The sequence below is a fragment of the Euwallacea fornicatus genome, chromosome 24, assembly GCF_040115645.1.
Source record: "Euwallacea fornicatus isolate EFF26 chromosome 24, ASM4011564v1, whole genome shotgun sequence".
NCBI classification, from domain to species: Eukaryota; Metazoa; Arthropoda; class Insecta; order Coleoptera; family Curculionidae; genus Euwallacea; species Euwallacea fornicatus.
The window spans coordinates 886114-902312 of NC_089564.1; the positions used below are offsets into that span (position 1 = coordinate 886114).

General features: G+C 36.1%; 1 protein-coding gene across 5 annotated transcripts; it reads left to right on the forward strand.

The window, feature by feature from the left end:
* The first annotated feature begins 152 nt into the window (after positions 1-152).
* LOC136346826 (calcineurin-binding protein cabin-1-like) lies at positions 153-15731 on the forward strand. Of its 5 annotated transcripts, XM_066296291.1 has the most exons (23): positions 153-483; positions 539-784; positions 845-990; positions 1249-1482; positions 1537-1638; positions 1696-1904; positions 1975-2197; positions 2255-2536; positions 3349-3622; positions 3755-4020; positions 4079-4640; positions 4698-5028; positions 5098-5243; positions 5688-5857; positions 5979-6276; positions 6335-6668; positions 6724-6916; positions 7153-7400; positions 7469-8049; positions 9404-10308; positions 10794-12785; positions 13950-14029; positions 14934-15075. In XM_066296291.1, the coding sequence occupies exons 3-22, from the start codon at positions 916-918 to the stop codon at positions 14004-14006; spliced, it is 7482 nt and encodes a 2493-aa protein (XP_066152388.1). In that variant the 5' UTR covers positions 153-483; positions 539-784; positions 845-915; the 3' UTR covers positions 14007-14029; positions 14934-15075. The 5 variants fall into 5 exon arrangements, with proteins under 5 accessions (XP_066152388.1, XP_066152384.1, XP_066152387.1 ...); XM_066296287.1 differs by lacking the exon at positions 13950-14029 and having other exon boundaries at positions 157-483; positions 14934-15731; XM_066296290.1 differs by lacking the exon at positions 13950-14029 and having other exon boundaries at positions 157-483; positions 3358-3622; positions 14934-15731.
* The last annotated feature ends 468 nt before the right edge of the window (positions 15732-16199 follow it).

The window sequence follows — 16199 nt, forward strand, 5'->3', positions numbered from 1 at the left end:
GCGTCTCGAACCTTGAAATATTGAAACGCTAAAGCACAGACGTCGTCGTTTTCAGCGTCTTAAACACTTCTTGTGTTAGGCATTACGATGTAGCTTTATTATCTCGATCGTTAAAGATTTCTTTATCCTCATAGTTACCTAATACATTAATTCCTACCGTTATATGTTCCTATGGAACCAAGTTCTGGAGCCTGGTTCTATAGGAACTGGTAAGAATAAACATTTTTATCCAATGAAATTGACGATTGAAATTTTTTGACCAATCAACATCCACAAAAATTTTGCTCTCTATCTCAAATGTCGCTATCAATACTCAGCTCAGACTCACTTTTTATTAATTTATCAAAGGCATGTGGGAGTCTGAATGAATGTTTTATCGATGATAATTCGTTAAAAAATTTCATTCACCGCTTTCACTGGGAAAAATTTTTATTTTCACTCTCACTGCTCGCAGTGACATTGACACGATGACGTATTCATTAAGTAAATAGTCGAAAACAACACAAGGTGCTGTAAATGATAACATAACATTTTCCAGATATATACAGACTATCCGCTGAGTGGTTTTCTATATATTTACTGCTACTTTGTTGCATCTTTTTTTATATCAGGATTTTCTGAAAGAATCCCTACAATAGCTGCCCATGCTTATAATAAATAATTGCAAAATAATCGTAAACAATAAAATTAGCATTTATGTAGGTATGTATTTTTTCTATTCTTTATAACCGGTTCAGTTTTTAAACAAGAAGCTGTGTTACTTCTATCGAAGCTGACACTCTGGGTATGCCTTGTTTGAATGTGCAATGTTTATCTAATTCCAGAATGGTCATTTCATTTTCAGAATTCACTCATCATGAATAATATGCATTTATAATTAGCAAGATTTGCAAGAAGGGAAATTTATTTCCAATCATGCTAAAAATTAAGGCCTTAAACCAAGAATCATCATCAGATGAAGAGGTTCCAACAATTAGAAGAGAAGCGCAGGTTCGTAGTTCATAGTAGTAGGTATAGTGAATAGTTAGGTCCAAAGTTAGGCATTTAAAAATTATTTAGATCTCAAGAATAATGTTATAATTGAGTTTCTAAGAATTTCAATCTTACATATCTTTAACTGTATCCCATTTTTTTTCATTATTACTTGTGTATACATATTGGATGATGGAAATGTTTAAATCAACATGATGAGATGTAATACAGGACCACTTAATAGTAACTTTACACAAATATCAAATTTACTTTCAGGAAGAAATTGCTCTTGAATTGTATAATAATGCCTTACGTGCTTTGGCTCAAAAAAATTTTGAAAAATCTGCTATAAGCCTCAAACTGCTTCTGGAAGAAAATATTCCACAATTAGAAAACAATGGAGGATTGCCCAAATCAATGTCAACATTGAAATATTCTTGCTATGTTAATCTTGGTAATATATATTTAAGCCAGGAGAATATAAATGAAGCTTTGGATTGTTTTAGTAATGTAATTGTTATTGGTAAATTCTTGTTGGTTCTAGAATATAATTGAGTATTTTAGGCATCTGAATTGGACTCAACCGACGTGACTTTATGGTTTAAAGTTGGGAAACTTTCCTTGATGGTGGATAAATTTAATAAAGCTGCTTATGCATTTTCAAAAGTACAGAATTTACATTTGGGAACTGTTTGTCTTCATTTTCAATTTTGAATGTTTTAGGGTCTTGAATGTAGTGAATCCCATTGGCCATGTCTGGATAACCTTATCTCAGTTCTATATGCAATTAGAGACACTATTTCCTGTTTAGTTTACATAGGAAAGGCCTTGACATTGGATGGAGAATATACAAAGGGTGTGGTTTTGAGAAAACAAATTTACAGGGACAATCCAGCCACAAAAGAATATTATCAGCTTTATAATCCTGATCAGTGAGTAAGCTCAAAACAATGAGTTTCATATTTAAATTTTTTCTTATCTTATGAAAACCATCCCTTTCAGCATTTATGAACCACCAGTAGATATTAAAGTAGATAAACAGGAAGAAGCAGATATTCTTAAGGAAGCAGAGCTGTTATGTGAGAGGGTAACTGAAGTGGAGACAACTCTTGGTTCAAAGCCTTTTAATACCATACCACTACCAAAATCATTGGAAGAGTACACGTGGGTTTCATTAACTAGGTGTATCATTTATTGTCACCAGTATATTACTGATCATAACATGGTAAGTTTTAATAGTATGACAATTTCCACATAAAATAAAATTTTGACTGTTTTACAGAGTCATTTTACGATTTTTGATACAAGCAAGTGCATGAGTCAATCAGGTGAAACTACAGAAGTATTAAAAAATAAAATTATTGATGATGTGCCGATAATCAAAGGTAATAAAAGGAACGAAAAGGAGCTAAATGAGAATGGTATTGAAACTTCAAATGGAAATGAAGAAAATGTGGAGACTGAACCAATTTTAGCTGCCATTGAAAGGAGGTTTTCTCAAACTAGTGAGAATACTGCTGGAAATGAGAATCAAGACACACCAAGTCAAACTGACAATGATGAGGTAAGTCTTTAAATTTTGTCGAAATATCCTTCATAAACTCCTTCCTATTGTACCAAGTTAGGATGAAGAGATACTTTATATATCTGAGTGATATGGCAGGGAAGTGTTAATTTCAGTACAGCTAATAAACGATACTTTATTACATATTTAGAGGTTTTAAGACATGCCAGACATCAAAAAACAGTTTATAGTTTGTGTTATTTGTGTTTTTTGATGCTTTCACATTGAGTTACACATATGGCCTAACTAAAACTATGTGAACGTTGTATGTCGATAGTTATATATACTTATATGTACATATATACCTCCCCCAGTCCATCTTCTTGACGATTTCCATACATATTATTTTATATTGGAAAGCGTCAAGAAAATACGTGATAGAGAAATTAGATATTGTCTAGTATCCAATCCTACTTAAAGTACATATGACTGCATACAGGACGGCATGCAACATCTCAACAATGAGAAAAATATTTTATATGAAAAATCAACCCTTTTGAGGTTCTTTACATGTGCTTGTTCTCTGTCCATTATTTTGCGAAATACCCTATACATATAATCTTGTGGATTTTAATAATCTCTTGGTGTATCTAGTAGTGTAAACACAGACACTTTACAGTCAAAGTTGAAGAGAAATGTTTCAAAGCGTGCTTCAGCTAACGGCAACGTTAATCTCGAAAACTAAGCATATGAGATTATTATGTTGATCGTGAAATGAGTTTTAGTTCAAAGCGTTAAGATCAAGTTCTGTTACAAAACCAATGAACCTGCTGTATTATAAAGAATCAGAATGATACTTGATCGTAAAAAAGTCTTTCCAGGAACAAAATATGGACTTGGATAACGACGAGACTGACGGTGACAACCAAGGAGAAAACCTAGACACATCAGATGTTGCTCAGCAAAGAAAAAAAGGAAAAAGAAAGCGAGATGTACTTTCAGACCTCCAAATTTGGGGTTGGCACAGCAAACGAAAACCGCCAAAAAAAGCAACTAGAGATTTTACAGTAGAAGATGCCCTTAATAGGATTATACCCAAGCATTTGTTAAAAACAAAGATAACTAAGAACCAAGTACCACAATGCGGTAAGTGATTGTCTAATTTACTGCTTTAAAATTCAATTTTTTAGTTTACAAATGGGAATTTAATATTTTATGTCATTTGCAGCCCACTAGGTAAGAAATCAAATGTATTTATCTTATTATCATTTTTATTAGGAGAAGAATCAATGAATACAATGGACTTATACAACATGTATGTAGAAAATAAGGAACTAAACTTTTTATCTCCCATCCACTCTCCGAAATCAGTTAATTTCGAAGCCTATTTTGGTACTGACCGTGAAAGTTTTGACGTGGCCAATTTTTGGATCAAAAAACGCACTGTTGTTGATGCTGTAGTGTTAGTTAAAGAGTTGGTTTTCGAATTAGCTAAATTATGGAGGAATGAATGGCCTAAGGAACTCATACCTCTATACATTGAGGTATCTTACATTTAAGACTCTATGTTCCAGCCTGTGATAACTGTTGTTTTTTTTTTAGGTTTATAAAATGTTTAGAGAGCACTGTGACCAGCCGCAACCATTTTGCGGTGACCACTCATTTGAGCAAATCAGAGAAGACACTTTGGCAACTCTTCTCTATGGTGAATTACTAACCTTCAGTATAGAACCGGTCGAAACTGTGCATCCCACAATTCTAACCTACTTACAGATTGTGAGCAGTTGGAGCGAGGATTGGAAAGACGAATACTCAATGTTTCTTATCCGATTTTATTGGCTTCAATCGCATTGCTTTAGGAAAAGAGAAGCAAACGAATTGGCTATTCGTGCGTTGGAAACTATTTTGGACGATATTAACAGCAGAGAAAAAGATAGTTCTGAAAAGTTTTCATTCAATGTGCCGAACAGCCTGAAATATGGATTTATATCCAGTGAAGTTATCGAAAAGATTATGAAACATTTGAATATGATAAATTCATTGGGGAATATTGAAAATTTGTTTAATGCTCAAAAATATGCTGAAGTAGCCGACGTTTTGAAGCATACTTTTAACTCTGGGAGCTACTCAAAAGTAGGTAGAATGGGAAGACCGGCTCAGTTAGGTAAGTGCATTTTTTACCCTTTTTCTTTAAAACTATTTTAAATAAGAATTTTTAAAGGTATTTTAATGCATTCTCTATGGTTTACTGACTGGGAGGATTGCTTTATTTGGACAGAAGAATGCTTAAATGAAGCAGTATTAAGCTGGGGCAAACCCAATACTGACCAAGACAAATGGGAAAAAATAATCGAGAAATGTCTTGGTATATTCCAGGAAATTATCAAAAAAGAGACAGTCAGCATTATTGATAAGCTTACCGAAGAGAAGCGTTCCCGGTTGGTTGAAAGCTTAGCGAAGATAATTTCTAAGCAATTAAATACTGAAGGGGTGACAAAAATTCCTTTAGGAACTATCACGGGTTGGATTGTGCTGCATTATGTCCTATTAAGGTGGGTTAAAAATTCCTAAAAGCCGGCACAAAATTACTATTAATGGTATCTTTATTTTGCCTAATATAGGGAGGAACAACGCCAATATGCCAATAAGAGGTTGAACCAAACTAAACGGGATAAAATTGATACTACTAAAGAGAACCTGCCAGAAAGCTCTGACGAAGAATTGCCTCCGTCGATTGCCATTCTTTTCTCAGCTCACGAGTTTTTGGGTAAGTTCGGTTATTTAAGTTTAATTACTTTTCTGGAATCAGGAGATATTGAATTGGGTAAAATCCAAATCAAATAAATTGTTGCATAGAAACACACGCGCGCTTGCAAACGCACACGCTTATCTACACATCTTTTGTGTGAATGTGGAAAATGCTATCGCATCGGTATAACGTTACAAAATGGATGGTCGACTTTAAACAAACCGCAATACATACAATAAAATTCGAGCACATTTCAAACAATAATTTACACATATTTGTTATTTGGTTTACCCCTTTTAAAGGTAATTTATCTCATTGAAATCTAGAATAACACTTCTACTTTTATATGTACATTTAATTTTATTCTTATTTTTATAGTTATTTACTGCCTTATAATTGGGTGAAGTATTCTTGAACTGGTAGAAATTGTTCTTTGATTCTATGCGTAGTGTTGTATTGTAGGTCCCAAGGGGTGGTGTTTAACTAAAGACGGCGAGTTGCTTCATTTTATTTTAGACACTATTCTAGATCGGTTAGACACACCGATCTTTGAAGCGTCTCGGGATAAAATTGATATACATATTGAACAAGCCCTATTTTGTCTTTACTTGTATCCCAGCAAGAAAAATAAGGTGAGGTGGTTTACATAGACTTAATGTCACCGTCTATTAAAAAAATAAGTGCCTCAGAGATGTGTTATTTTGTATGTTAATCGAGTTAGGATCGTAATATTATATTGTAATAATGTTCTAGATATCTCGCCATTTAGTGGACCATGACGTGAACCCAATTCCTCTAACATGGGAGCGTTCATTCCAACTCTATCAATATTACGCCCCTGATAGTCTTCCCGAGTTTAATTCTTACAAAAATCAATCGATATCTGCCGATTTGGAACAGCTTTTCAAGAAAATTATCTGTCTTGTTCCCACCATTGCAACTCTACACGAGCAACTGCCTAAAATTACAGATTTTATACAGGGAAAAGTAGAAAAGTTACCCGAGACTATAGATTTTCCCGGAAAAGTGAAAGCTATTTATTACTTATTAGGTAAATATGGAGTGAAATCTTGATTTCCATCAATGACAGTTTATTTTTGGACGATCAGGAGACTATTACTTCAAAGAAAAGGAATTCACTCGATGCATCGAATATTATCAACTGGACATATGCATAAATCCGATGCGATTAGATTCCTGGGCAGCTTTAGGCTTAAGCTATGCTGCTCAGGTCGAAAATTCACTTAATTATTGCGAAAAACTAAAAAACGAGTCTGATTTTTTCGATAAGGCGAAATCGGCCCAAAATTGCTACCGAAAAGCTCTGGAATTGGACCCAGAAAACCTGGTTTTATGGATCGAATGTGGCTCCTTTGAATATCTCGTCCACTCATTTTGTTCGCGGCTGATTAAATTTGAGTCTGAAAATTTTAGCTTGGAAAAGTGAGAACTACACATATTGCCAAATTGTTTTGCAGAGAATTCATATATTTTCCAGATTTGAGTTGTTAGAGACTCAAAAGGACAGTTATCTGGACAGTTCAGGGAGCAGCTTAGAACACGCCATAGCCCTTTATACAATTGATGATTCCAACGAGCAAGATGAAAGGTGGCTACAATACTATATTCTGGGGAAGATTGCTGAAAAAAAGAGAAAGGAGCCTTCAGAGTATTTGCAGCACTACTTAACGGTCAGTTACAAAACAGTTATTAGTTATGAAGTGGACATAAGTATTATAATATCATCGAAAATAGTTGAGTTTATGAAAATATTGGTTGAAATTACATACGTATATTCCAGTAATCCTTAATCACTTAGAGCTAAAGCCAAAGAAATGCCAATTTACGTTGAAATTTCTTTACCTTTTACACGAGTTTTGCTTTACCTATACAGAAACACACTGTGTGCAACGTATGTTGCTTTTAGGCGTGCAATCTTTTAAATGAAAATCAAGCCACATACCCTGGAAAGATAAATTACAATTCTCCGCAATATTTATCAGTAGAAGCCTTGGAGCTTCATTACAGAGTTCACGCTTCCGTGTTAAAATACCTTGAACTTCACGAAGGTAAGGACATACCGAATACTTTGGGTACATATTTCAAGAAATGCCTCAGCTCCACTGCCAAACGGTATGAGGTTGTTGTACCTCCATCGTCAGCACTACAAGAACTGTAAGTTCGGAATTTGAAAACATTGAAATTCTGTAAATGCTTATAAAATTATTTATGAATTTTGCCAGACTGCCTACTCCAATGGAAACTGAAACAACACTCCAACCATCGTCCTCAACCACAACATTCCAGAACCAATATCTCAATTCTTTGAAAAGTCAATCTAATGATTCATCCACCTTGGAAGAAGCTAAAGAAATAGTGAAGGCCTGTTTGGAAGATATTTTGACAAAAGTCGAAGAAGCAGTTAAGGAAAGCACTTCAACTGAATCAACCGTAGTGGTTGAAGGTGAAAAACAAGGAGATGTCAAAGACATAAAGAGCGACGATCTTGAAGATATGGATGTAACCATTATCGAGAACGATGATGTCGTGATGATAATTTCGGATTCAGAAGATGAAGTCGAATGTGCCCTGAAAGCGTCTAGTAATAATAAAGACGAATCAAAGATGGAAGTTGATGATCAAAAAGAAGTATCGCGTGATGATGTTCAATCTATGTTGGACAAGATGATGGAAGCTACGATGACAGATCCAGATAAGCTGGACAATTCGGATACAAATAACAGCGGTGCAGAGCATTTGATGGCAACGAATAACACTAGTACTGAGGAGATCGTAAAAGATGATATTGGCACACAAGTTAAAGGTGAGTTTATTCAATTTAATTATTCATTTTCGTGGTTTAATTTGTTATGTTCAAAAAGTAAACCTGCGAAGTCAATTTCTTTTAGGACTCTTCTGACAATTTACACCTAATCTTATTCCGTATGTAAGCGGTTGACATTTAAGGGAAGTAAAACCGTAAAGCGTGTTTCATTTAACTTGCGCTGAAGGCAGTAAAATATGACATGGCAACTTTCTAAAAAAACAGATACTCCAAAAAATATTTCATAATTGGGGATACAATAATCCTTTGAATTCACATACCACATTCAGGTTCGTTGTCATGTGTAAGTTTACATTCCCCTCATTTCAGCCAGATGCAAAAGCTGCCAAAAATGCTTCCTGTCGATTCTCTCGCGCCTGGGTCTGACATGTTTTTAAAAAACAATAGAATCTTACTGAATCTGCATGTTTTTTCATATGCAAACATGTTCTTACACTTAGATATTCCGACAGATTTTAGTTCGTACTTTAAAATTAATAAAGATGGGTAATATTTAGTCATCGAAGTTAAAATAATCTGGCTCTACATTTTTAATTTCGTGATTTTTAACGTTTTCGCAGAAATAAGTAGAAATAATACAAAGTGAGTAATAAAATTACAAAATGGAAATTTGCAATAAAATCTGCTTTGCGATCGTTCCACTGGTTGCAATTATGAAAACTAGATAAAGGACGAAATAAAGCAGATAATTAAAGAAATTCAGCAAAATATAAGATTTGGTTTTGAAACGTGAGTCGATGTCAACATATGAAATAAACAGATAACAAAAATTGACCATTTTTATATACAGTGACTGTAACATCACTTTGTGCATTTACGTAAGTGCGCCCAGTCCATCATTGCTCATCCCTTTCAGTAATTAAATTTGAATAATAAAATTGAGTAATTATTCTGAACTATGAAAATTATCATAGAAAGAAAGCTTTATAATTATTTAATTTTTATTTAATCATTTTATTAATGACATTAAATTCATGGTATTTGTTCCTGTGTAAACGCTCAAGATTTCAAGCTTGAACTATTTCTCACAAAAAATCAATTTTATATGCCTTTAAATCCGCATTTTTAATTTATAGGACTTAGTAAATTTTTCATTAACTTATATAATTATTGCCGCTCCGTATAGCCAAATAATTGAATTTTTAGATAAATTCAGATACTTAAAAAAGGATTTGCTTAAATTACTACAAATTAAGTGTGAAAACAATCGCCCTTCTGAAGATAATATGTTTCAAGAATGTGTAAGCTTAGCATAATGCTTTAATTAATCGCATTCTAGTTCGCATTAATTGCATCTCTGCATGTTCTTGATACATGATTCTTTCATTTGCAGTTACTACACCTCCAATCAAAGAAAGCACTGAAAAAACTACCATCGTTATGGACCCCACTAATTCTAAACCTAATAGTTGCGAAGCAGACACCGAAAACAAAAAGACAACAATCGACGAAGAATCTACCAGCTCCTCTTCGTCGGACAGTAGCGATAGCGGTAGCTCCGATTCGGAGAGCGATGACTCAGATAGCTCTTCCAGTTCCTCTTCAAGCGACTCGTCTAACGAACACATGTCTCACAGCGAAACTTCTCAATTGGTCGACAAATGCATACACGGACTTGAAATTTGTATAACACGATTACCTCAGAACTATAAAGCTCTCTACAGGTTGGCGCACCTATTCTTCAACTATAAAGCACGTAAGGATTATGTTAAGTGCAAACAACTACTTCTTGGGGAGTATAAGTGCAAGAACGGAGTGACGGTAAACGGGTTGTTTTTCGAGAGGAATTCGAAGAATTTCTTTAACGGAATTTGGAGGATACCCTCTACTGAGATTGACAGGCCTGGGTCTCTTGCTGCGCACATGAACCGCTGCATCTCCATAATGCTGCAAGTTCTGAGGAATACCAACGATACCAAAACGTTAATGGAGCTGAGCATGCAATTGCGCAAAGTGCCAGATAAGGACAAAATTTACATCCGAGATAGTGATAGGATAAGTTTCTCTGAACAAGCCATGGAGATGTGCGTGCAGAGCTTCCGGGCGCAGATGAAGAACATTCCGAATATGCCGAAACCGCAAGTCATTAAGCTTTTGCACGACGTATTCAGGGTGTTCCAACGCGTTCAAAAATATTTAGCCAGTAAAGAACTCGTATTTTCCGGATTGCTTACGGAAGTTTACAAGTGCTATGCTGGTGATTCCATTGCTGATAATGCAAATGTATTAGAATTAGCGGTAAGTAGCTTGGAGTTATTATTTACTAAATATTTTATATAGGGCGCTAGCTATTTATAAATTGAATCAGCTTCAAATTTTGACTGTCACTTTGATTTAAATATGCATTCTCTATATGTTTAAGGTGGGTTGTTGTTATTATTTTTTATTTATTTTTACAATAATGCCTTTCACATAAGAAGAGGTTATGGAGTGATGGAATTGTATGATATTCTTGGTCAAAACTAGCCGAGAATAACATTCACGCTTTAGTAAAAGTTCGATAAGACTTCTTAACATTCCAATAACAAATCTGTCCCTATTCTCAGAATCTAAGAAAAAATATTACAAAAAGAAAAATAACTAGGTTGTATGAATTTCAAATATGAAAAATATGGAAAACATTGATAATTCTCCACATTAATCGCTGAGAAATAACTATTTTTCAATATATATTATATAACATCGATTTATGAAATTGACGACCATTTGTGATTTGTGTTTAGATTAAATTCTGCCAACAACACAGACCTGTGGAAAAACACCGATCAACAGTCGCCAGTAGTCAAAATACCGCTTTCGCCGGAAGGGGACCAGGAATAGGTGCCAATCCAGTTCTTCCAACTCCTGGTAACTTAGCATCACCACATAAGCTTATGAAGCCACCAGGAATCAGCAGACCCAGAGGACGACCCCCACTACCGAAAGTCCCTGGGCAAGCACGTCAATCGCGTGCTAAAAGTCCCAGTGGTAGTTCATACCCTTGGCAGAGCACGATGTTCGGTTCTAACATTAACTACGAGTATTTGAAACACTATCAGGAGGAATTGATTAAGCAGTATAGTCAGAATTTAAATCTTACTCAACTGCAGCAGCTGACTAGTTATTTTAGTTCAGGGAGAGTTAATAGCCCTGGACATAATTTGACCAATCAGTACTTGGCTCAGACGAGTCTTCTCAATTCTAATTTGCTTAGATCCGGAGCATCCGGTGTCGGCAGTGGAATTTCTACAAGTGCTTCATCATTTTTGGATCCAAATTCACTGCAAAAAGGATTCAACACTGCTCAGGTGCCACCTTTGGCTAATCTTTCTCAGGAACAAATGAAGTTTTTGGAGTCCATGTTGCCAAGTTTGTCCAAGCCGGCTTCTACTGTCAGTTCTAATACCACGACGCCACTGCCGGTACCTAAGACGACATCTAGTGGGGGGAGTAAAAGTAACATTACCTTGGCTAGTGCCAAAATGCCAGCGAGCAAATTTAAGGAGCCGCTAAGGTCTAAGTCGGGGCCAAGTGAAGTGAATACCGCAAATTTACTTATGAAAGATCGCCCAAATATTTCGATTATTCCTGTTGGGCTACCGCCTACCACCACCACTGATTTTGGAGGCAGCCAGAATATTGCCACTAAGGGAGGAGGCCTTGCAGCTTCGATAACTCAGTCTTCAGTTCCTCCAAGTTTTACTTCATCTACTTCTTCCAGACATAAATCATTAGTTCTTCCCAGTTTCGGTGCAATTAAACACCCTTCAGTAACTCACTCCTTTAGCTCTTCTAAACATTCTTCGACATCCTCAGTACATCCAAATTTCGGAGCAACTAAAACTGCTTTATCGACGACAAAAACATCCACTTTCAGCTCCTCCAAGCACTCTTCGTCGTCGTCAGTATCTTCCTCCTCTTTTGGCTCAAATAAGCATCTCTCCTCAGCAATATCATCGACTTTTAGTTCAATCAAACATCCATCAATAGTGACCACAAATTATAGCTCGACTAAGCAACCGGTAGCGACAACAATATCCCCCAGTTTTAGCTCAACTAAGCACTCTTCATCGATATCTCCCAGTTTTTCCTTGCCCAAACAACCAACCACTGCGTCAATTTATTCAAGTTCCGATTTGAATAAACCGAAGCTAAATACCGATGTCGGACGACCTAAAGCTGCTTACATGCCAACCATCACAAGTGCAAGGTCATTCTCCAAATCTCAATTCTCAAATACAGTGATGCAAGCCCCTGCTGCGCACACAAGCCCCAAGTCTGTTCATTCTTTGCCGGTTACACCACCACCTCCCCCGCCGGTTTCTAGTCCCTCGTATTTGAAAACTGCAAGTCCTGGAAAGACGTTGCAACAGAAGTTGGCTGAAAAGAAAAAGGAGCAGGAAACGAAACAGTTGATGAAAAATATCGAAGCTGAAGTGTTTAACAGTAAGCTGCCCCACCAAACCGCGCCGCCTTCTAATATCTTGAAAGGCCTGAATATTCCGAGTATTCCTTCATCACTGACAGTATCGCCGAGTATGGCGCCCGTACATCAGGTTCCTCAATTGATACCGGAAAAACAATCCAGTTTTCCAAGTTTCTCCACTAGTTCAAGCCGCATGGTGGGTCGAGTAGGAGACATGAAAATCCCTTCCGGGCTGAGTGTTTCCCAGACGCTACCGCCTCCGGTGTATACGCCTAGGTTTCCTGCTGAGTCCGGAGTGTCTCTAAGTCAAGTAAGTGCCATTATTATTTAGTAGGAATCGATTTATCTGTAAATATAGGGTAATGAGTTGTATATTTTTGCTTCTAAGTTTAAGGGCCGGTGGATACTAGCGTAAGCCTAGTTTAAACCAAAAATGGGTACTTGTCACGGTAAATTTTAGGAGAAAAAAGTCTCTTAAATGAACCATTGTCGTCACTGCCTTTGTTTATTAGAGCAGGCTAAAGAATCGGTCAATGCAGGTTGGTTTTTACATGTAGAAACATCCTATTAGCTCAAAAGGGCAGACAAGTACATTTTCATAAAGTAGGACGAATATGGTTTTAGTTAAATTGCGGCCAACTTGCTCTATTGGTTACTTAAGAAAGGTTTCCATTGCCTATAAACATCCAGAAATAGTTACATTATCCATTCCGGGCCTCTTGAGGTAGTTCACTCGTATTAACTTTTTTGTTTTGGAATCGATTGAAATTACTTTTTCTGCCTATGTACCATTGAGGTTACATAATTATTTGAATTTTAAATTGCACAGTTTGAGGATATTTCGACAAAATGGTGACCCCCTCTATTTTTCGTTTACAAAAAGGAGGGGAAGTTTTATGCATGATGCATCAAAACTTTCATTGAAATATTTAAACCACATTACTAATTATTTATTTATTTATTAAACAAAATCATCACGTGTTATAATACACTCGCTTCTTCGGAAACATCAACCGTACGATTTACGATGAACTAGGTTTAAGCTGGAGATGGTTCCTATCTGTTATTGCATCGTTTTTAGGTTGAAAATTATGTGGGAAGCACTAGGAGCGGTAGGCAATATCCTTTTAAGGTTCTATGGAACGTTTCAGCTAAAACAACTTGCTTCATCTTTTCAGCTGATGAGTTACAGGTTTTCCTCGCAAATCCTTTCAAAAACGTTGCATAAGAGCTTATTAATTTCTACAGCAAGGCGATAACAGATTATCCTTGAAGTTTGTCAAAACTTAATGTCAGGACATAGTACGTTTCGTTACATTGTCCAATCTTGCCAAGTGTTATTTTTAATTCCCGTTATTACTGAGCTTGTGCAGAACATAATATTAAATGATTGGAAAGTAAGAATGACACTAGGCAGGTACCTGCAACGTACCAAAAGAACACACATTTACACAAAGTAATATTTCTGTAATAGACACAAAATGCACCTCAACCCCCGAGAAAACCGTACATTTGGAACCCCTCGTTCTAAGTTAGAAAAAGATATCGGAATAAGTAAGTGACCCGAATGAATTTGAAATCTTATTAAGTAGTTGCATTGTAGATTGGTTTTCTTAGTTGCACTGCGTTGCAAGACATTCTAGTGTATTTGATATGGTTAGTTTATACTATGGGCCTTAATTACCTATTGCGTTTCAGTAGAATATTTGAGCAAATATATGAGTAATAAGTATTTGTATTTGGTTGGTTTCTAATGTGTTTCCATACAATTAGTAAAACGACAAAACTTAGAGCTTTGCATGCATGTACCGAACCTCAAGTATAAACGATATACATAAGTTCAAATCTGAAAGTATGTGCTTCAAAAGTTGTGTGGAATGGGTAGTTCAGTGTGTTTATAACAGCGATATTTGGTATAACCATAACTGCGCCCACGCTACTTTGTCTTATGGTTATTATAAGTAGGTAAATAGTTACGGTGCATTTTTGCTTTGTAGGCATGAAATGATACATTTTTAGTATTTATTGTCAAAAAGGAGGTGCTGGTTAGTATACTTTTTCTTCCATGGAGAGACACACGACTCTAAAAAAGCTTATTTTAGGACTACTTACTGGAATCAATAGTTGAATTTGGGCATTAGGCATGTGTTAGGCACCCGAAAATGATATTATGTTATGATGGGATAGAGAATTTGAGATTGACACGATTGGGTTTAGTTTTCTGGCTGCACCTTCTCAATGCTAGATCGTAGCCCGACGTATTATTGATATCTACCTTACACGCTAAAGCTTTCCGTATAAATAATACTAAGTCCACAGAAATTAACTCATTAACAATCATTAAATGGTGTGAGAACCTCTGCAAACACCAATTCGTGAGATTACTATAAAAACCTTATTAAACACTGAATTCTTTTGAAAAACTTAACAAAGTAGATTATTTTCGGATCATTTCTAGATCGCATCCTCTAACTCACCCCCCAAAAAGCGTGGCCTCCCTGGAACAAACCGACCTATTTCCGTGGACAGGTCTGTGGAAATCTCTAGCGTGCGGTCTCATTCAAAAAGCAGCCATTCATTAAGTCCTCTGAAAGATTCAAAATCGCCACTAAAGAAGAGATCATTATCAGAACTGAGCGTGTCTCGATTTAAACAAGACCCAAGCGCTGCGCTCACGAAGACGACTTCGTCCAACAGCAAGTCAAAAGATGAAGGTGCACACGCTACAGAGTTGATAGGGACTTATAAACAAAACCTTATTGAGGCAAGCGAAACTAAAACGAGCAGAAGCCCACCTGCAGATTTCTCCCATAAAAACAAGCATTCGAGAAGAGACAGGGAATTCGAAAAAAAATACAGAGAATCTTCGAAATCTTATTCCAGGCAATTTGCGTCTAGTTCTAGGGCTACACGCGCAGAAAAACATGATGCTTCGGAAAAAAGAAAGAACGAATCTCAGGCCTTATCGGTGATAAAGAAACTGTCGTCGATTGATATTACTCCGTTGCCTTCACGTTCTGCAGACAGCGTGAGAAAATTCAAGGAGAGTGACGACGACGTTATAATTTTAGAGTGAAATGGACGGTGTGTTATAAATTAAAAATATTTATTCAGGGAGTGATTGTTTTAAACTCTTACGCGAAGGGGGTAATTGTGCATTCAAGGTCAGACATGGACATCGATCCCCCATTCCTAATTTTTTTTTATTATATGTTTAGAATGTCATATTTTTTAATAAAACTTAAAATGTGAAATACTAATGAAACATTACTCTATCAGTATTTTTTCACTTTAGGCAATAAGTACACTATTGGTCCACCATATGTAGGTCTCCCCAAAATAGCTGTTCATGGTGAAATAGTTCAATGAATACGGAAAATTATTTTCAATGAGTAGTTTCACGATACAAACTGAAATAAATAATTAATAAGTGTATACATCGTTAGCATCGCCAAACGTACTAGGACACTGTGCATGGACTGTGCACGATTTTATTATAGGCACCCACATTTAAACACAATCGACAATTAACATACAGCTATTCCCCCATGAATGGGGAGTAACAATCATGCGTTGCTCCCACGATCCACGACGTTGACTTCCGTCTAGAGACGTGGATATCCTCTTTCCCTCTAGAAGAGAAAGTGATGTTTTCCGTTATGATAAAAAGTATGATGAGAATTCTCTTTTTACATGATCATACAAAAAAAAATTATTGTCACTA